At 41.3% G+C, this 21442-nt stretch overlaps 1 protein-coding gene across 1 annotated transcript in view; it reads right to left on the reverse strand.

The window, feature by feature from the left end:
- The window catches only part of NT5C2 (5'-nucleotidase, cytosolic II), a 60856-nt gene that overhangs the window by 28549 nt on the left and 10865 nt on the right, over positions 1-21442 (reverse strand). Inside the window, exons 2-3 of the mRNA XM_082286515.1 lie at positions 13465-13585; positions 2373-2446 (exon numbers count right to left, since the gene is read on the reverse strand). Of these exons, the coding sequence (XP_082142641.1) occupies positions 2373-2446; positions 13465-13565 (175 nt within the window). The 5' untranslated portion in view covers positions 13566-13585. The remainder of the gene's footprint in view (positions 1-2372; positions 2447-13464; positions 13586-21442) is intronic.

Raw genomic sequence — 21442 nt, forward strand, 5'->3', positions numbered from 1 at the left:
GTTTTTTACATTGTTTTTTTTCTTCTTTTAATCAAGACAAGTAGCATGTCCATGTGAAAGAGTGGGTAAAGGATAACGACACCAGTCAGAAAACACAACAGGGTCTAATGAATGCACTAACTACAGCATATTACTGAAATACTTCACTTGTCTCACTTCTTCATTATCATTTCCAATTAATTTATTATAATTGTAATCATATTCTAACACTGCACTCTTTAAAGCCCCTGCAGTGAGTAAGTATTTTTGCTTGTATGCAAGCTATAAATAGCAAATAATGGTCAGATAATAAAAGCCCACATGGAGAGGAAAGGACAACTCTGAGACATGAGAAAATAAACAGGTAATTTCATATGTTAATTTCCAGTTTGAGTGGAAAAAGGGGAAATGGTACTTACCAGTCATGATACTTTTTATCTGCAAAAGGCTTTCCAACCTAATTACATTCTCACAACTCCTAGTAAAATGATCTGCAACTATTGTCTCTGTTCTACCATGGAAGAAGTCACTGGACAGCAGCTTGCCCCAGAGGGGTCCAGATTTCCAGTTTTCTGCTCAGACCACATTCCATTTCTTTTTCTGCCTCACACCCTGTCACTCAACTTCTCCGAATGCACTGACTTTGCCTGCTCAACTGGAGCACTGTGGTCTTCCAGCCTTGGAAGCACCAGGATTTTATGTCCCTGGTACTGCTTTAGGATGCTTGAAACATCCACATTTTTTTCCTTTCATCACACTAAGCATCATTTTGTGGGTAACAACACATTTGCTCTGTGTTTATAGGAACAAGCGACATTTGAGTAAAATGAACAGTGAGGACAGTGCTGAAGTTCTCCTGTCAGGATGAAAATTAACAACAAACTTCATGCTCCACACCAGCCCCACTGGGATCACCAGGGTCCTTGGGAAGTGCTGCCACTTCCTTTGCAAAAGGCACAGAAGTTGTTTTTCTGTTACTGAAGCGAAACCCACAACTTTTTCTTTTCTTTTTTAAATTTTTTTTAAGCATTTATTCTTGAACAAGTGTTTTTCATGCACTCCTTAAAGCACTGCCACAAGACTGTCACAGATGTGAAACAAACAGAAAGCACGTGCCTGCAGTGATATCCAGCACAGATTAACAACGATATACTTCATGACTTAAAAAGTGGCAAGAACTTTAAACAGATGTATAAATAAGGTGTTGAACAACTAAACCTTTTATATGTAACGACTTCCTTGTGGATAAAAGAACACAAGGAACTGATCTAAATATAAACTGCAATTACCTGCCACAATCTCCAAAACTGCTCCTTGCAATTGAACCATGAACCTATGGAAACCTTCCTGCCCTTCACTTAGCCTCTGACCCCAGCTCTGACCTTCACACTGTCCCCAGCCACATTACTCATCTCTCATTCCTTCTCAGTACACAGTAACCAGATGACCATAGCTGACATACTGCATTAACCTATTATTAGGTGACCCTGACACTCTACCTCACATCTTCTCAGTTCATATACACAACAACTCTAAACTGAAATATTACTGGTGATTGGAACTTCTTATCCATAGCCTTGGAAGTGGTAATGAGAAAAAGGCAGGATTGTACATGACATCTTCAGTTACAGCCCATGTGACACTATAACCTAGGAAAGTGGAAGTGAGCTTTTTATCTTTTCCTTCCTTAAAATACATAACATGAAAGTCTGACTATAAGGAAAATTGTAGTTTTATTTCCTCTCATCAAAAGTCTCAGGGAACTTGCCTGTTGAGTATCTAAAGATGGATAAGTCATGCAAATAATTTTATGAAACCAAAAGATCTTATGCAACCTCCCAAAGCTTATCTGTCATAAAGAATGGACAAAGCTTTCCAAATAAATTCATTCAGCTGACACAAGGCACTCCCCCTGCCATACCTCTTCTTGAAATGAGTCACTGATGTGGCTAACCCAGGAAGGGGAAAGAAGAAAACCTATTCAAAAATTACCCTCCCAGGACACAGGAGAACCTGCGGGCCAAAGGTGTAGCCTGCTACAAAGGATAAAAGAAATCACCCTGTTACTCAAAGCCAGGCATGCACAAGGGGCATTGTCAAAACACGGTGGAATCTAAGGAAGCAATTAGACTTATTAAGCTTTGGTTTTCTTCACACCCACAATCACCTGAAACTGTACTACAGTAACATGGCTTGTGACGAAATACAGCTTGCAGATAACAAATCTAAGGGAAATACCTAAAATAAAAGTGCAATGAATAGTGAAAGATACATTTACTAATAGATGAAGCACCTGTTAACTGGAGTAGCCCAATCAGCTTTTTGCTGGTTTTTGCTCAGCAAGAAGCAATATTCCAAACTAAGTCAGTATTCAAAAAAATTAAGATACTCACCAGCAAGTGTATAGTCCATATCAAAACCAAAGCACTTTATCTTTTCCATGGCTAAACTTCTGTTTACAAAGACCCTGAAAAGAGAGAAGAAATATCACCACAGGTACGAGCACTTTCAAAATACTCACATTTTAGAACAAACACGTTCTGCCACTGTCAGGATGTCTGGCTTTCATAGATCAAGATCAGCAAATATACCTGAAAACAGAGGCAAGTCTCATTTTCTGCAAGTTCTCCTGAAGCAAAGCCATGAGTTTGCAGAGTTATTCTAATTATTGGTATGCTGTCCAAAGACATACACGCATGCATGCACACACACACACGGCCTTGCATGTGACCTGCAAAAATTCCTAAGAATAGAAGTGCAAAATCTCCTGAAGCAGAATTCAGACCTCAAAGGACATGAAACTGGAAGCAGTAGATACAAAGCAATATAATTTGCTTGATTAAAACAAATTATTACTAAGAAGTAACAAGGAAAATAAAATACAATAATATTTCTGTGAATAAATTCACAGCACTTGACTCCTCTTTGGAACTATATCTGGAAATTCAAAGCAAACCGAAACAGATCCATTTTCACATTTTCACCAATACCGTTAAAAACATTTAATAAAGCTCTGAAAAAGAGCAACTGAGAAAAATTTTCATACACAAGACATGCCATTTCTATTGTATAATTTTTTCTTTTTATTTATAACTCCTCTGAAACTTGCCAACTGCTATTTTGAAAATTCCACTTTCACCATTAATGCTGATTACAAAGAGAATTTAGGCTGAATACTTCCAGGCCCTTTTAGATGACAACATTAATACATGATATCAAATTTAGTTCCAGTAAATAACACGGTAAAGAAATAGGTCAGAGAATACAACCAAAGCTTTTCTTGCTTCCTGTTCCAACTACGACAGTAACTAAGCTGCTTATGTTTCCCCAGAACTTTAAAGCATAAAGCAGATCTGCAATTCAACAGGACTTCTCTTCACTGACTGCCTTATCTGAACTTTAAAAATGAGAGTCAGAACTTGTCTGTGGGAGGGAAGCCGAGCTTTTCAACACCCATCTCAGACCGAAATCCCATGCACTGCTTGTGCTGTGATGCCAAGACAAAACTCTCCCGTATGAGAAAAGTCCCAGAGCCTTCCCTTGTACTCTGATTTCAGCATGTGAAAATTCTCCAAACATTCAATAAGCACACTGCCCTCAGCACAGTGATTATCCTCCTAGGACACGGAATCGGCAGCGCTGCTGGGTCGGAGGCGCGGCACAGGGACAGCGAGACACAATGGAGACAGCAAGTGCAGAGCCGAGCTCTCGTACACTCGGAAAGGCTGGAAGGAGCCACGGGGAGATCCCGCTCCGCACGCACATTCCGGGCAGGTGGCCGGCATAACGCGCCCGTTCCACCAGCCCTGTCAATCCGCCACAGCCCGGATTCTAACAGCAAACTGCTCACACCAGGCTGCTGTGCAGTCCTCTTACCTCATCTCTCACCGACGTGCTCCTTGTTCAGTTCCCAGCAGTCTGATTCATCTACTTGTCTGAATCACATTACAGAATTCCTTTAAAGCTTCCCTGGTACCCATGCAATTTTGCTTGGATCTGATTTGACTTCAGAAGATCATTATGTCTGAACCAAGCCTTAACGTAGGGTATATCTTCTTGGACAGTGTTCTAGAAAACACATCTGTGGCTAATTTAACCAGTCACTGGATATTGTTGTTGTTCCACACAAATCCACTTGGAATACAGTTTCTCTGGCAGTAGTATCCTTTCCCGCTAACCTTGCACACTCTCTCTGGGAGTCACTGTTTCCTGGCAAGGTGCCTGCCTTTGACAATGGGGCTTGTCACTAAGGGGCCTTGAAGGTTGTAGATGACGCTCCTTTCTGATAGATTTATGTTTTACCTAAAGAAGACAAAGTGATGGGATGGACACTGGAAACTGGTAAAAAAATGCCTTTTGGAAATATGAGATGGGCTCGTAACTCACTAAAATTCTCTCCTGAAATAGCCAGCTTTTGAGTAGGTGGAGCAAATTATCCAAAACTGCAGTTTAAATCTGTGTTTGTCTTCTAACATCGAGACAGCTCTGATTTACAAGAGACCAGTGTGAAGCGCTATTTAGTACTAAATACAGTCTGATATTTTGTATAATGCATAATGATTACGTTCTGCTGCTGCTGCCAGGAAACATTATTTATTAGCTAATTCAAGCACATATTTGATTTCTGATCTTATGTTTGTGCAGCTTGTTTCTGAGAAAGCAGAGCTTTAAGAAGGAATAACATACCTCCAGGAGACACTAGCAACACTTTCTCTCTAACCTGCAGAGTCCAGTTCTGCTCTTGTATTTAGGCTTAATCCCTGCAGCACAGTTTTCTGACTGTCTGAAGAGGACAGGAGTAAGAAGGGAAATTTAAAGAAGATAATTTCAGAACTGCAACATTTGGTAAGTTTCCCAAACAAGGACAAAACCCCCAAATACTAAGACACAGCTGAATGCACTTATAAACAGGGTAATAAGACAGTGCCTGTGAGAGGCAGAAACAATGGAGCTGTGACCCAAGAGATCTGTTCCAGTCCAGCTGGCCTGTATCTAGACGACGATGACACCAAACTGACCAAAAACTGTGGAAAGATCTCTAAACCTCTGACAGATTGTCATCCCTTGCTTTTGTAGTATTTACAAACTGAACCCAAAACCAACATCCCTTGATACTGGAGATCTGGAAAAGTTTTCTAAACAACAAAACAAATAGCACCCATAAGTATATTTTTGTTCCAAAGTAAGTCTTTTGACTGAAACATGAAAATTACCATAGCAGCACCCTTTGGTAACAGCCGGTGAAGATGTCTCTTTCTCCACCAATTTGCACTTACTGCCTATGACCTAAAAACTGCACTGTCAGGGTCTAATCACACCCCAACCTGGCAGATTTCAAGGCATCCTACCAACTGATCTGATGTGGTAATTACTTCACCCACCAGTGCTGCAGTGAGACAGAGCAAATATTAAAAAAAGCTAAAGAAGGCTATTACACAACATATTCAGGACAGGAAATGAGAACACTTTAATCAATTCAAACTTGCATATGCCTTAGCAGATTAAATGCAGACTAAAGAGTGGCAAAAAAAAAAAAAAAAAAAAAAAAAAAAGAACCAATTTCACTCCTCTTGTGAAGGCCCACGGAGATATTGGTTTATTTTGTAGGCACTCAGGACCTCAACTTTAAATCCTGATATAGAAATCTCCCATGAACAGTCTCCCCTAGACACAAGGGAGTAAGTAGGTACTTACAAATATTTACTCCCAGAAACTGACCAGCTTAATTCAGGGTTTTATTCAACGTAGTAAATATCTGCAGTGTCCTAGAAACTGAAATTAAAAGCGGGAGATTAAATCTCTAGGACAGTTTCTGAGAAGAGCCAGGTGCTTCCCAGAAGCTGCAGACTTAGCCCATTTCAAAGCTGTTCTTAAATCGTAATTGAAGGTACACTCGGCCTGACTACAAGAATACTGACCAAATCATAGAACCTCAGAATGGTCTGGGTTAGAATGGACCTTAAAGATCATCACATTGCAAGCCCCTGCCATGGGCAGGGATACCTTCCACCAGATCAGGTTGCTCCAAGCCCCAGCCAACCTGACATTGTGTTTGTTGGCTACAAACACAAAAAGGTAACATCTCTTCAGAAGAAATGCTATAGAGAAATGACAAGAGTTGTTTTAATGACTATAAAGCAAGAGCAACCTGAGGGCCCTAAGAACCTCAACCACCTGAGGGAAAAGATCCTCTGGTCTTGAAAGAAAAGAATGAAACAACAAGTTTTATACAGCTCATCCAGATGAACAAAAATCAAAGAAGCTTCCAGACTACAAACAGTAGAAACAATGTCAGAATAAGAGGAAAATGACAATGATCTAACATTTTTAAGCAAGCAAGTTTTAATGTAGAATAATTTCTCCACTTGCCAGAATCAGAAGAAATCACACTCTCCCTTCCCCTAAATTTGGTTTTTTCCATTCAGAAAATAGTCACTTTAACTGGGAGCACTGGAGTTAAAATTTAAGCTGATCTAAAACCTCAACAGCACTGGGCAGTAAGACAAAACAAACTGTAGGCACAGCAGGAGAACACCCTCTGCATTCCTCGTGCTGAGAGGCAGAGGTGGGTATTGCCTAAACTCAGCTCCACACCTGCATGCACCCAGAGCATCTCCCTAAACAGGACACTGCCTTTCTCTTGCCTTCATCCTTTCCTCCTGATGAAAACCCAAGCTTTACATTTCTGCTCTGAGGAATATCCCTGTGCGTCTCCTGCATTTTGGACTCCCTGTGCAGTGTGGCTGAAGCAACACGAGGTGTGGAGCATGTGGGGAAGGCAGCTGAGGGACCATATTCCAGCTCCATGGGCTCCCTGAGCACAGCTGGGATTGGGGGAGCAGCACCTGGACTTGGGGTGGCTTAGCCTGGCACAGATCCCCACCTTTGGAAAACTGGACTTGAAGAGCTGTTTTATGGAAACCTTGAAGCATGCTTCCTCTCAAATGAGCTCCTCCTCAAAAATTAAACCCTGCAGCTTGGCCTCAGCAGACAGCTCTCAATGATGACAGTGTTTATTTTCTTTTTGAGCTCTATGAATTGTGCAGGGTAAGAGAAAAATGTGTAGTATTGCAAGGAAGAAGGAACTGCTGAGCATGCATAAGGAGAGTCACAGACCCCTGATAGCCTCAACTCTGCAATTCATAGTCCTTTATATTTCCACAAGAGAACTGATCTTGGTTTTGTTACTGTTCTTGTCAATCAATTCTGAAGCAGGAACCTAAATCCCAACTCTTCTCAAGTGACATTGGAAAGGAGCAAACACAGAGAGGGAGAAATGTTTTTATTTTATTTTATTTGTGCAAAATCTCTAAATAATTGTGTGCCCTGAATGAAATTTGTGTGTATAAGAGTCTTGTAGTTTGACCAACAAAATAAACAAAATGCACAGAACCTTACAATTAAGGAGGAACTTGGCACATGGCTCACAATTCCTCATAGTGAGAAAATGAAAATGAACAATGTGAGGCAAGGTTTCTGGAACAGAGCACTTTATAATAATTTTCCAAATGTTTCTAGAAATACCTTGCAGCAATTAGCATTTTTCTGGGCAGTATGTTTCACGGAAACTAAATAAATACAAAGAAAATTGCAACAGAGCTGAGCAGAACAGCAAATACAGTGGGAGCTGGCTAAGCATGATCTACACGTGTGTTTAAAAAAGCCTGTGGTGGACAGTTGGGCTTGAGCCAACCACAAAACAGGGACTAACTAGCCAGAAGGCCCAGATTCCTGCTTACTCAGGGTTTAGGAACTCTGGTTAATCTTCACTTCATGGACAATTTCCATTTTTTAATACGCTAGAGAGTTAAAAAGAAATAATGGGAACTAAATGGATTAGCTTTTAATAGTCTCCCATGCCCAAGTTCCCTGTGGCCTCTTTAAAAAGGCAAATAATGAAATAAACCCCCCTCTACTGTTACAACAACTCGATGTTCTCAGTATGACCAGCTAGTCCCCAGATGTGGTCTGCCTGGGGACTTGTGTCACCGCATGACATCACAGTTCTGGTCACAGGTGACTTCCACCAGCAGCAGTGAACTCCCCCACTGACCATATTCATCTGGCACAAAGCATGTGAGCAATCTAAAGAAGTTACTACCATATTATCAAAATGTCTCATCTTTGGGTGCTGGATGTTTTGGTAGCTGCCTTAGAGAAGAAATAAACTGCTTTAAATTTTTAAAACCAATTAAATAGTTCTTTTGCTAAGTCTGGCCTCTTTAGGCAGGTATTGACCATTCCATATATTATTTTTTATCATACCATTTTGGTCTTATTTTTTAATTCTAGATTTTCAGAGTTATATTTTATTCCTTCTTCAACCAAAGATGAATATTCTGAATATTTGTAATCGTATTTAGAGATAGTATTTGGTCTTGAGATAACTTTAGGGGATGAAACAGTATCAGGCTGGAAATAAAAGACGGGCATAAAAATTCCCTGGCCACTTCTAGTAACATTTCCAGCACAAAGCCCAATAATTTCATGAGTCTAACTGTACTTGCACAATTATAGTGGCATAAAACTGGAAAATCCAGTAATGACTGGAACTTCAAAGCATGATGAGGCTGTATCCAAAAACACAACCAAGAGCACTTCCCCCTGAAATTCAGCAGGAATCCGATGCAAAGAGATAGCCTTGGCCATTTCTGTTTTCATTGTTTGGGTTTTCTTCCCAGGCAACAGCAAAGTGCCAAGAAGCTCACATATGGATTCCATCCCAAAATAACACTCGTCTGCTCCCTGAAACTATTAAAGCTAAGGCTCATGGGACATTTACAATGCAATTTCTTTATTATTAATTTGGCAAGTGTAGTGCTTTTTAGTAAGCTCACCCATTCTGCAGACTCGACACTCCCTCTCCCTCCTCCAATGTCTAAAGCACTAAAACAAACCAGAGAGAGCCACACGCGGCCCTCTGTCACACACATGCCACCACACAGGTCCAAGGAGGCTGCTCGGACACACGAGGACAGACCACGGCCAACAGAGCCTCCAGAGCTACCCAGTACATGGAAACACCACACATCACCTGTCCAAATGTGTCTGAGGAAAAGAGCACTTTCAGACTGGTACAGATTTGTTCTAATTTTCCACCTCAATGAACTGACCATTTTGAAGCGACTTTAAATACAGCCACCCAAACAGATGAACAGTTTCTAGTCTCACAGCCTTGTTTATACAACACTTCCACCTGTTTGCAATCACTGATGATCCCGTAACAATAAAGCAAAGAAACAAGATTAGCAGTGAATAGCCCAAAGTCTACAAATTTGAACAAGCTAAAGTACATCTTTAATCCATGAAATCAAAACAACCAATTGGCAATCCTTTTGCTTTGTCATTATTAAAGTATATACAATTTTTTAATCCAGGATCTCAGTGTAAAGTAACAGCTAAAATCACTTATATCACCACCATAAGGTGCTCTGAAAGCAAACTGAAGTACAAAACTATGAAGCAACTTATTCAATACTCTATCAGCAGTCAGCAGGAGAATTAGGATTAGGAATCATGATGCCACATGCCCTGCACTAGCCAGTAAACAAGAGAGCAAGAAAAAAGCCCAACAATTAAAACAACAACAGAAACCCCACATTCAGGATGAGAAGTCTCAAATTATTCTGATGCAAAATGGTAGAAGCATCCCAAAGCCAGTATGTTTAACAAAAAGGCCATTTCAGCCTTACTGCTCTGTTAAGCCAAAACCACAGATAAATAAATATAAGTGCAAATACCTGTTTCCGGGATCTTGGTAACTGTCAGTAACAAGAGTGGATGGAACACCAACTTTTTCCATTATTTGCTTTAACTAGATGTGGTTGCTATTTAAACCCTAAAGAGCTATGTGAGATAATCCAGAGGGTGCCTAGAAGTGCTCACTCCAAGTTAAAAAATAGACACTAGGGCAATTTGGTGGCTCAGAGTCAACCTAGTTCTTGCCTAATTACAATCACATTAAATGACAGTACTCCTCCAGAACAAATGATCTAGTGATTATCCTCTACCCGGAAAAGTCAACAAGCAGCACACGAGGGAGGTGGCCTCACAACCACACACACCAAGGAAAGCCTCCCAAGAACTACACAGCCATTTTATCTCCAAATTAAAATGTGTGCTGCCAATAGCACAGTAATGCAGGATCCTCTTACCAGTGACCTCTGCTAGAGAATGAGTAACATGTAGCTTGTATATTAATTCATCTTCAGACCTCACCTCCGACAGGTGCCAGCAGTGTTGAGCAACAAGGTCTGACAGCAACACCAGCTAACGAAGAGCTTCCATTAAAGCTGTCAGAAATACCTTGAAGATAAAACCCCACCACTTCTCCAACCCAACAGATTTTTCTGATTCTATAGCTATAAAAATTTGATTCTGAACATTCTTGCCCATGTCTTGCCCATGGCAAGACAATCCAGATATGATTACGATATAGTCATCATACTCTGAGTCAGTATGCACTACACCAGTTAAACCAGTCTCAACTGGGACTTCTGCCAACGATTATTATATGTTGAACATCCATCCATCAATTATGATACAATTAGAAGTGCAGCACCTGAAAAAACACATTCTAAGTAAGAATGACTACAGTAAATTATGACTATTAGAATGGCATCTTCAGAGATAATTTTAAAAAATGTTTTTTAAAGTTTCATGGCCACAAGAACATTTATATATCTTTTTTAAGGTAAACTATTCCGCTTTTGGAAACTTCTCCCCTTATTTCATCTGAATTCATTTACAATTCAAGCATATCCAATCTGGTGTACCTCATGAGAACGAGAATGTTAAATTGATTGGTCTAGGTATCTCCATTGGTATTTCAGTAAGCATGAAGCAAACAAACAGTGAAACACGTTTTTTAGATTTCACACTTCAGAAAACTAGGCATTACTAGCAGCATTTAGAAAATCCCAATGAATGACTTTGAGCTCAACTAGGCTTTCAACATAGGTTACAAAAACTAGTCCCACTTAAGCTCATCTGTAAATGTGGTGCAGGTGCCAAGCTCCTCCAGCCTTTCAGATTGGGCCCATAAAATAGCTTTGGCTGGCTTTAAGGTAACAAAAAAGTAAAAGGTTTAAATTCAGTGCTCTTACTGGTTTTGTTTCTAAGTCACTTTAGATTCATGTTTTCAAGGATTTTTCATTTAGTCGCTGGAGTAAGAAAAAAAAAAGAGAAAAAAAGACTGAAAGAAAAACAAAGAGAAGAAAAATAAAAAAGAGAAAGAAAATAACCTTGACAATCAGACCTTGTATTTTCTATTTCTCTTTTTCACAAAATTTGCAGTGCTTCAGCAATATCCAAGAGTCAGAGCATACCTGGACCCTAGTGAAACAAATTTACATCCTACAGCTCATGGCAGTGACCAGCACACATATTCTGCACCTGAAGCATTAATAAAACACTAAAAAACATAATATCAAACACCAAGGGGAAATAACTTCAGTCATACTCTATCGTGTTAAGTTTGCACTTTTTAAAGTAACATCACATCTGTTAACACTGTGACCACGAAAAGCACCAGAAATAGAAATCTGACAACACTGCCTCTGGAACGAGGTTGTTTCAGATTCTCACAATACTGGATTATCAAAATAACTCCCATGAAACTGGTATACCAAAGCCATTAATAGCACAGATTTATACTACAGTCTTGGCATCAGGTTCTCTCATTCTCTCCCATTCCCTCCCTCTCTCTCTCTCTCCTTGAAAGAGGATAGCAATTCCAAAACAAAAATGTGCCTCCCCTTAATGTATTTCCTATGTTGTGCTTTCCATGAAAATCTGAGATGGTAGCAGCATTTCTGCTCAGTACGTTTTGTATAAGACATTTCTAGATTCTGAAAACAGGTACTTAAACTTTACCAGACTAATTTTGGACTAACAGATCCCAGCTTCTAGTGGGAAACCCCCCTTTATATGACTGCACTCTCCTCTTCCATAAGGAAATTCTTTCTGAAAGTAAGGATTTCTTACACAAGTAAGGGTAAACATGATGAGAACTTGAATGTATGAGCTCTTAAAGACAAGCATGACTTCCTTTGGATCCTGTACAACATCTAGCAAACTGTCAGCACTTAACCGTAACAAATGTTAAGGAAATACTTAGAAAAAAAATATAAGCATTACTCTGACTTGATTTCCATCAGTCTGAATCAGGATTAACACAGCTGAAGTTTTAAGTAAATTTATGACACAAAGGTAAAGCTGTCAATGACTGCAACAAGGTGAAGATTTTTGAAGGGAATGGTATAAAATCCCTCTCTTTTTACATGCTATATATAGTTGCATTCATTAAATGCTTCCATATCTGACAAACCAGCTGACAGAGAGATTCAAATAATGCCACCACTTAAGACATGTTGCTCAAACATATTCATTGGAAATTGGAAAGCTTTGGAAACACATCACAGGATCCATTACTTAGCCCTGGACACTGCAACTTGGACAACCTGGCCTATCATATGATGCACTAAGGCGTTTTTCTCAAATTAGATTCCATTTGGAGAATCAAAAGATATCTAACACTTCCAAAGCACTTCCCCAGAAATACCACCAATGTGAATCACAAATGCAACGTGGCATTTAAGCATGAGGTTGAGAAACTTGACTTCTTTTTCTGTTTCTACATCAGACATACATTTCCCCTTCTGCTGAATATCCTCTGATCATCACACTGTATGACTTCTCAAAATAACCATGCTAAACTTTGAAGATACACCTCCCACAAACGGAATACTGACAATTACTAGATGCTGTTGTTTTTAACTCTGTAACAGTCCAGACATCTGGTAAGGATACAGACTTCATCCGTCTTTTATGCTCTATGCTTGGAACCTTGAGAGCTCTAGACTAAATTCTTGGCTCAACCAAACCTCCAATGGGATCTTGTAAAAACAGCCTAGTGCCTGCACTTTGATTCCCAAACTATAAAGTAAGAGTGATAACATTCCTTTTATTTTGAACTCTATCTTCTTCACTTACTGTAATTGTTTTACAGCAAAGGTGGTTTTAGATACACCTACCAGTGAAAAGGCTGGGCCCTCGCCTAGTGCTCCTGTGTGCTCCTGTGGTCACACAATTAATCACACTAGATCCCACTTGATTTCCTCCTTTTATGTATTTGTGCATTCCAGTGTCTGAGGCTCTGCTTTCCCAGTGTGCACTGCAATAATTATTATAAAACCCCTGCCACTGAGTATTTATTGACTTGAAAGCTTCTATCCAAAATGTGACTTTGATTAATCTCTTGACTGCATTAAGAAGCATATCCTCTCTTGCTCTAGTACATGTATCTCAACTCGGCTGTTTGCAAACTCCTGCAGGCCAATACTGTGCCATCTTCTAAGCTCTCTTCTACCAACACTTCTACAAGGAAGGTAAGAACAACCTTCATGTTTTACCAACAAGCAAAAATAAAAAAACCCAAGAAATGTGGGGGTTATGCTTGGTTTTGGAGCTGCACGGATGGCTTACCGGTGATAGGCTTCCCGGCGGTACTTTTTCAGAGCATGCCCATCCATGTTTGCAGGGAGATCTGCTGCATTCTGGAGTCGGTCGCTCCATGAGGTTGTCATCTTCAAAGGCTTACTTATTTCTGAAAGAGATAGAGATAGAAAAGAAAAGCTTGCTTAAGTTCAAGGTTTGTTTCACCAGAAAGTTGCCTCTTTCCTGGTATGATGGAACTCCTGTGCCACTCAGGAAGTCTTGCAAAGTACCAGTGGAATGATCTGAGTTTGCAGGTTAAGTAAGATGCTGCTCTTTGAGATGTTGAAACAGAGAGCTGGGAAGGCTGTTCTACATGGCTGCAAAGATATTCCTATCCACTGAGGTGAAAATGCCATTACAAGCAGAGACCTTGTTTTCATTGCTGAAAAAGGGTATTTTTTGATGCTAGAGTTATCAATATGCATTAGCTGTAGGTGATGGAAAACCTACCCTCAATACATGAGATAAATTCAGCAGTGTAAACCCTACAATCCCCACTGGGACTGACCTTGCCACTTTTACCACAGAGTGAAAACAAAGAGCCTTGTCCCTGGCCATTTGATCTCTAAGCAAAGACAAAGCTTCAAACTGATGCTAAATTAGCAGAAACAATTGGAAGGAAAGTAGAAAGATGATCCTTTGTCCTCTGCAGGTCAGACACATTCAGGCAGAGCAAGAACACACTGCAAACCTGTAACATGAGCGATGCAAATATTCACCAGCAGATCATACAAACACAAGCACCCCTTCTCAAGTGCTGGCTGCCACAACCAAACCACAGACAGTCCTTCTCATCAGGAAGGCCCTGCAGTGAGGAAAGAGGGGCACCTTTCCCAATTTTGTTATTAGCACAGTGGAGCAATCCTGCTCGCCTGCTCCTCCAGCCAGACACATGTCCTGCTGCATTCCGTGGCACCAGGTGGGGGTGATGAAGCCATGGTGGGTCAGTTCAGATCACCAGTCCAAGTCCTCACCTATCAAAACCAACTGACCAAAGGTGAGGAAAGGCTGAGCAGTTCTCCACTGGTCAGCTGAACCCAGGATGAACCCAGCTCAACCTGCCACAACGCTGCCATTAGAGCTGGTGTGGAGAACATGGTGGGAGACACAACCCACAGTGATACCAAATTAGGTATTACATGAAACCACATTCTTGTGTAACCCACACAACTGCTGGACTGCTGGCCTTGGCTTGTTTGTTCTTCTTAAAAGAAACAAATCCACCCGCAAACTGCATGGGTAGTGACACAGCAACTACATCTGGACACCTCTAAAACATAACTGCACTCATTTTACAGAAGGGAATTTAATGATTCCAGCAAAGCAGAGAGCAAGTGTTCCATCCAGCGTTAGAAGTCACAGAGCTCTCAGCATCACACACATGCTCCTCAAGGAAATCTGTATAATTTTTCCATTTAAAATTTTATTAAAGAGCAACAGTTCCAATTGTCACAGCACTTCTCAGTATATTTACCTACTAGCTGCTGGTCATAAACATCAAACAGAGAGCCAACAGCTTGTCTGTAAAAAATACGTTCCTCCTCCTCCTCCAGCATTCTCTGCTTGTCTCCCAGTTATTATAACCAAGGTTTACAAATGCATCTTCTGCCACATCCTAAAGGTCACCAAATTCAGGCCCTGGCAGGCAGCCCAAGAGACCGCATGCCATTGCTGAGAGCTCTCCCCCTGAACTCCCTGCAACACACCCAGGAGAGGAGGTCACCACAGCGAGAGGGCGACGGGCCATTCCAGCCAGCCACAACTTCCACAACAGGGCATGCAGGGAGAATCAGCTTCCAAAATAGCCCCAGCCACAGCCACTAAGGGCTTTACAAGTAATTACCAGCTATCTATTTAAGCCGTGCCCAAAGGCAGACAGAAGGCAGCACAGGACACAGAACTTAACGCCCCTCAAGCACCGACCTGTTCCCATTTCACTTGGAAGGCAGGGCACTGCCTGCAGCAAGGCTCCTCGGGGACAGCAAGGGCTGCTCGGGAGAGGAGCAGTGTCCCTGCGAGGGTGACAGACTCAGCCAAGACATGCAGCAGAGGGAGTGATCGGGTAAGACCCCAAGACTGCAAACTACAGAAAGGGCTTGTGCTCTCTGAGGGTGGAAAAGCATCTACCCCATGGATATTTCAAGATGGTCCAGATCATCACCACCTTGGTCTATTTTAAAGCTACTAGCCTAGAGCTCCTAGATTCGGATCCGAGAGACATGCTCATTGAAGGGCTCTAAAAGGCACATTAAACAGCTCTGAAAAAAACGTTGCATGGCTGGCCTTAGGATTGTTAGACAGCTCTGGGTCCAGGTCTTCCAAACAAGTCCAAATCCAAGCTTCCTGCTGTTTAGAAGGGGTACACCACTCTGCTTACCCAGCCAGACACGTAGCAAGATTCGAAGATTTACACCCACAGCCCATGCCAGACTTCCTGTTCTGCCAGCCTCTTCTTCCCATTTCTTCTGCTTCCCATCACCACAACACCACATCAGATGCTGACACAGGTACTAAGACAGGACTGCTTCCAGAGGCCATCCACGCCAGACAGCTGATAGTATACACCAACAGTATCCTACAAAATACCCTAAAATCCAGATGGCAGAAGAATTCTAGCAGGCTACCTTTATAATATCCATTCTAAAATGAGGAATCAGTGAAGCAGTTTGAGCTCCTATGTGATGAAACCAGACAGCATCATTTTGTGTCTGTGTCTTGGGATTCAAAAAGCTGAGACTTGAGGAAACCACAAAAATGTGAGTTTCCATAATCAAGCAAAGAAGCCCTGAATTATTTTAATAATCCAGCAGTGTTTTGCTGTAGATGCAATGAACAGAGTTTGCAGGCAGGACAAGGTTTGTAGACAGAGGCAGTATCTTTTATTAGACCAACTGGCATGGCTGGAAAAAATAGACAGGCTCTTGGGTACACAAACTTGCATGAGTTTTCAAATTCTAAAGGTTCCTCTAATGAAAAATATTACTTCTACCTTCAGGCTTTGCTCTGATTTATTTAAATATTTCTTTTAATGTTCACACAGCATTAAGTAACAAAAAATTACGCTGAAAGTTTCTATTACACGTACTCCAAGGCAGGCTTACAGCTTAGCAGGCTCCACTGACACTGTGACAACAGCTTGCTGCCCTGAAACAAAACAGTGACAACTGACAAAATATATTGAGAGGGATCTTCACCACCCAAAAGTCTTACTCACACAAAAAGCCTCACGGACCTCAATGAAATTATTCTGTGCTTCAAAGGCATAAAAATCAGCCTGCTTGCGTGGGTAAGAAACCTGGGACCTGGTCCCTGAATACAAATTCCTTCTTCCAAATAAAGGGAGAAAAATAAGAAGGACAGAATCACTCCATACACTTGTAAGCCACAGGAATAAACATCTAAGAGAGCAGGCAGACAGCCAGGCAAGATTCTCAACTCCAAGCAACTGAAATATGATGCATCTTTCTTTAGTTACAAACCTATTTTTGAAATCAATAATCTGTAAATAGCTTCACATAAAAATAGAAATCTTTACATAGATAAAGCATGTCAGAACACATCCCCATAATTTATTGCAAACATGCTCCTTGCTTGTGCTGTCTTAATTAAGAATCTGATAGCATTTATAGTACATGGTTCCTTTTGAAAAGGTATTTAAAACTCAGCTGCAAAGCTTTGATACAGAGTTGTTGCCCAGCACATATGTCTTGGTTCAAAAGAATGTGAGATTTTTATATTTTGAATTAAGTCCATTTGTCAGATTTTGGATGATTTCAAGTATTATCCATAGTGTATTGTTTTCAAATACTCATATAAATTAAATTAAATGTTCTGAAGCATTTCTCTTCAAGTTTTACTATTACTTTTAAAATCTTTTTTGGTCAGCAAATATTTAGAAATTTCTGCATCTGATAACACCTGACATGTTCATGCTAAATGCACTGACTGCCTTTTTTTTTTTTTCTGAGTTCATCTCGACACTTTGATGATTCAATGTCAAATCAGAGGCACACACACTAAAACACAGAGATGAACAAAACTCTGGTGACAATCCCGCTGTTTCCAGGATATTCTCCGAGAGCTTATACAGCCGAAAACAAAAGCATCCCTAACCTATGCCAAGGTTGTAGCGTACTCACACTGACTCACTGTGCACTACATCTGCCTCTTCTCACATGTTCTGCTTCAAGAATCATTAATACCTTGGCAGCACAGCCCACACACGTACGTGCACAGTGGAAAGCGAAGAGAGAGAATCATCACACCCAATGTTCGCTACTTAAGAGCTTTGTGTCTAGTCAGAGGCTGTGGGAGTACAGACGAGCCTTGTTACGCCCTTGCCGAGCCTAGAGCATCTCCTGGCTCCCTGCTGCAGCACTGCTCCCATCTCAAAGTGCTTTGTGGGGTCTCAGCAAGGGAGAAGCGAACCATCCTAAAATCCTGAAGAGTGGAAAAAGCAAAGGGAGCAGGAATAGAGTTGGTTTGCTCATGATTCATGTCAAATTCCTGGTCTGGGTCAGGATGTGGCCTCACAAATAGAGCAGGGGAGGGGAAAAGCAATCTTTTCTGCAGCTTAGAGGACTGTCCATGTAAGGGTGGTTAAAAAAAGCAAGTGACTCACTTTCCAGGTGCATTCCGCTCCCTCCACTGAGGGCAGAAGTAGCTTGCACCTTGTTCAGGCTAGACATTTGGGACAGCTAGCACCGGAGGAGGTGAAATCCACTCAGGTTAGCATCATGCCTCCTGTCCTCTGGGATGGACAGTGGAAAGCGGCCAGGACTGTGTCATCCCCCTCAATGGCACCTCCCAGTGCCACTGTGCGAGCAGGGGCTGGGCAGGCTCCTGGCCTCGCCAGAAGTGCCATTCTCATACCTGCAATCCCAAAGCACTTCACCAACTCCTGTTCACATAACACATTTACGGGCAGCAGAAGTGCTGTCCCCATTTTGTCAGCTAAGGATAGCAAGGCACAGAGAAGTTAATAACACAGAGCAAGTGGGAATCAAATGCAGAAGTACTAATTCCTCAGTCTCTGTGCTAAAAGTCAGTCTGAGTTCCTAGCGCTGTCAGGATGAATCGGAGATACACTGCATGTTCCTAGCACAGTATACTTTTACACAAATTCAAATTTCAATACTCAGCATCAACTGGCAGACACAGAGAGGTCAGCCTGTACTTCTGCGTGACAGAAGCCACAGAGCAGCAGGCTTCTGATGGGCTCAGACACAGGGATTGCATGGATGCCAAATGACACTCTGATTTTATTCTGACTTGCAGCCCTACACACTAGCTCCGTTAAGTTCACATAGCTCCTTCCCTCTCCCCCACAGCCCCGGGATGACAATTCAAACCACTCTTGTCTTTTACTGCCAGCACTTCTGCTTGATGGCCAAAAGCAAACTGTTTCCAAAAGGTGTTTTTAATTAGTGATGCTTTTGGAAAATTACTCTGTCCATGACTTGAGAGATAAGCAGTGATGCTTGTAAATGACCTAAACCAGAAATCTGACTCTTTTTTTCCCCCTCTTTCTGCCTAAAGTTAAGTTCTTCACTTGAAGATCTTCCACTTCTGTGTGGCTGCCTCTCTGACAGCAAGGCTTCACGTTCACGATGGGAGGAAGGGCAAAACACATTCTTCACATTAGAATAGTAAACTACTTCCAAGAGACACTTGAAAGTGTACTCTCACCTCATGGTAATTGAGGTTGGCTTTAAGCAGGATAATTCTGTATACTGATTACAGGGTATTAAAGAGGTAGAGAGCTGCTGTTAAGAACTGTTAAGGTTAACCACAGACATGTAGTGAGCTTGCAGGTGCCACTTGTGGGGTCCAAAGATCCACAGGATTACATTAGATTGGTAACACTCTCCTTGCTCCGTGGATAATACTAACCGTCCTAGCTTCAAGCCTGCAATCTCTGACACTGGCTCTGACTCTTCTGACAGGAAGGGGGTAGCAGTTACTCTCAGACACCATCAGAGTGCTTACACCATGAAGCTGCTTTTTCCAAGAGCATGCTTCTAGTGAAATTGGTAAAGCATTCCCAGTCATATGTTCATTTGACTATGGTCTGACTGACAGACGATGGTAACTCATGGGCTATTTCTGAATGGGTAAGATATAAGAAAGGAGAATTCTACTCATGCCATTTATTACAGGATTTGATCTAATTTCAGGCTGAATTTATCTCTGTCTTAAAGCCAGATGCTAAAGTAATGTCTTGGTATCAAATACATTGTAAAATGAATTTAACAAAACCCTGCTTATTTTACATGGATTTTTTAATCAGACTATTTCTACTGACAACCATACCCACAGAGTGGCTGTGCAGTCCCTAGAGCTCCGGCAATACTCCAGGACCCAAATGCATTAGACGCATTAAAACCCACAAATGTATAAATTTGGAGTTTCTTCATGTGTCAATCCATTTCTATCCAAGGACTTCTCTTCTTTCAGGAATTCCAAGAAGCACTAGTTCATTAAAATATATTATGTATTATTTAATTATCATCAATTTTATGGATGGTTAGAATAGAATTTGGAAAACAATGAACTCTGCAGTGCAGCTCTGTGAGGAGCAAACCTCAAATCTGACCCTTTCTAAGTACCATGAGACCACCCATTCTCCTCATCTATCTGCAAATGAATTTAATGCCTTGAAACATGAACTCCATTCTCCAGTGAGCTAATCAGCATATTTTCTACATTCCATGTAGCTCATGCTTCTCACTGTCTCTTCCAGAACTACCATTTTAGTTATTTCCAATTTACTGCTTCTTACAGAGAGTTTGTTTGGGGTAATGCTATTTCTCCACTTCTCTAACTCTGGTGTGCCCCATTCTCCCAGCACTAGAAAAAAGGGAGGAGGACCATACTTAAGGAATGTGAGACTTGACCCAGAAGCACAAGAGCTATGCCACAGAGAAGAATTAGCAAACATGAGCTCTCAAAGAAATGCTGCAACTGCAGGTCAAATATGATCCTTGGATGTACAAGACTACCAAGCAGGACTCCATGTCTCTCTCTGTCACTGACACAAACTCTGCTGGAAAACTGTCTTCAGCCAGCTGTCCCCATTCAGAATGACACTGATTATACTGAGAAAGGAATAATGCTATGAGAGAGAGTAAGGCTGGAGTGGAAGGCTGCCAGTGTACAGAGAGTAGCTCTGCAGGTGATTTGAAAATGGTCTAGAAGCATTAGCACACAGGCAAGCAGCCTGACTGTGGAGGGCTCTCAGTCTAGCAATGACAGAACAAGCCCCGTGACGGGAAGTTAAATAAATCAACCAACACAAAAAATATTAACAAAGAGGACAGTTAACTACAAAACAACAAATTTCTGAAATACTTTTTCCATCATCAGAGGTCTCTAAATAAAGTGTGTGGGTGTTTCAATCAGCCTTTTTTTTCAGAGAGTCAAGAATTAATGCAGAAAAGTCAAATGGTCTGAGCTATACAGCAGGGCAATCAAACTGAGTATCATGCCGCAGGCAACTCTTCCTCACCTTACACCCCAGTGTCTCAGTGGATATGAGGCTGAGGCACAACCAATATTCAAAAGAAACCTCCAGAGAGTGGTTTCACATGGACAGAAGGTGAATGGATAAATGAAAGCTCTTCTGAGCCAACACCAACATAAACTGTGCACACTGGTCGCCCTGGGAAACTCACTTCCCTGGGAAAAGGCCTTCAGCAGCCTGCGGCAGCCTCTGCCACAGAGGTTCCCAAACTGCTCCCCAACTGAGCGCCTGCCAAAGGCAAGCATGGACCTGGCTATGAAGATGTTCTCACTGCCTTTTGTTTCCAGCTGTTAAATTCCAGTAAGAAACACATAACATAATTCAAATACTTTACTCACATTGTTTTTCCCGTAAGCAATTGTTCTAGTTGCCTAGAGTCTTGAAAGATTAAAAACTAGAGATGAATTTGACCCATTTGCTGTAATACAGTCCACCCTACAGAAA

The sequence above is a fragment of the Coloeus monedula genome, assembly GCF_965178545.1.
Source record: "Coloeus monedula genome assembly, chromosome: 8".
In the NCBI taxonomy this organism is placed as follows: domain Eukaryota; kingdom Metazoa; phylum Chordata; class Aves; order Passeriformes; family Corvidae; genus Coloeus; species Coloeus monedula.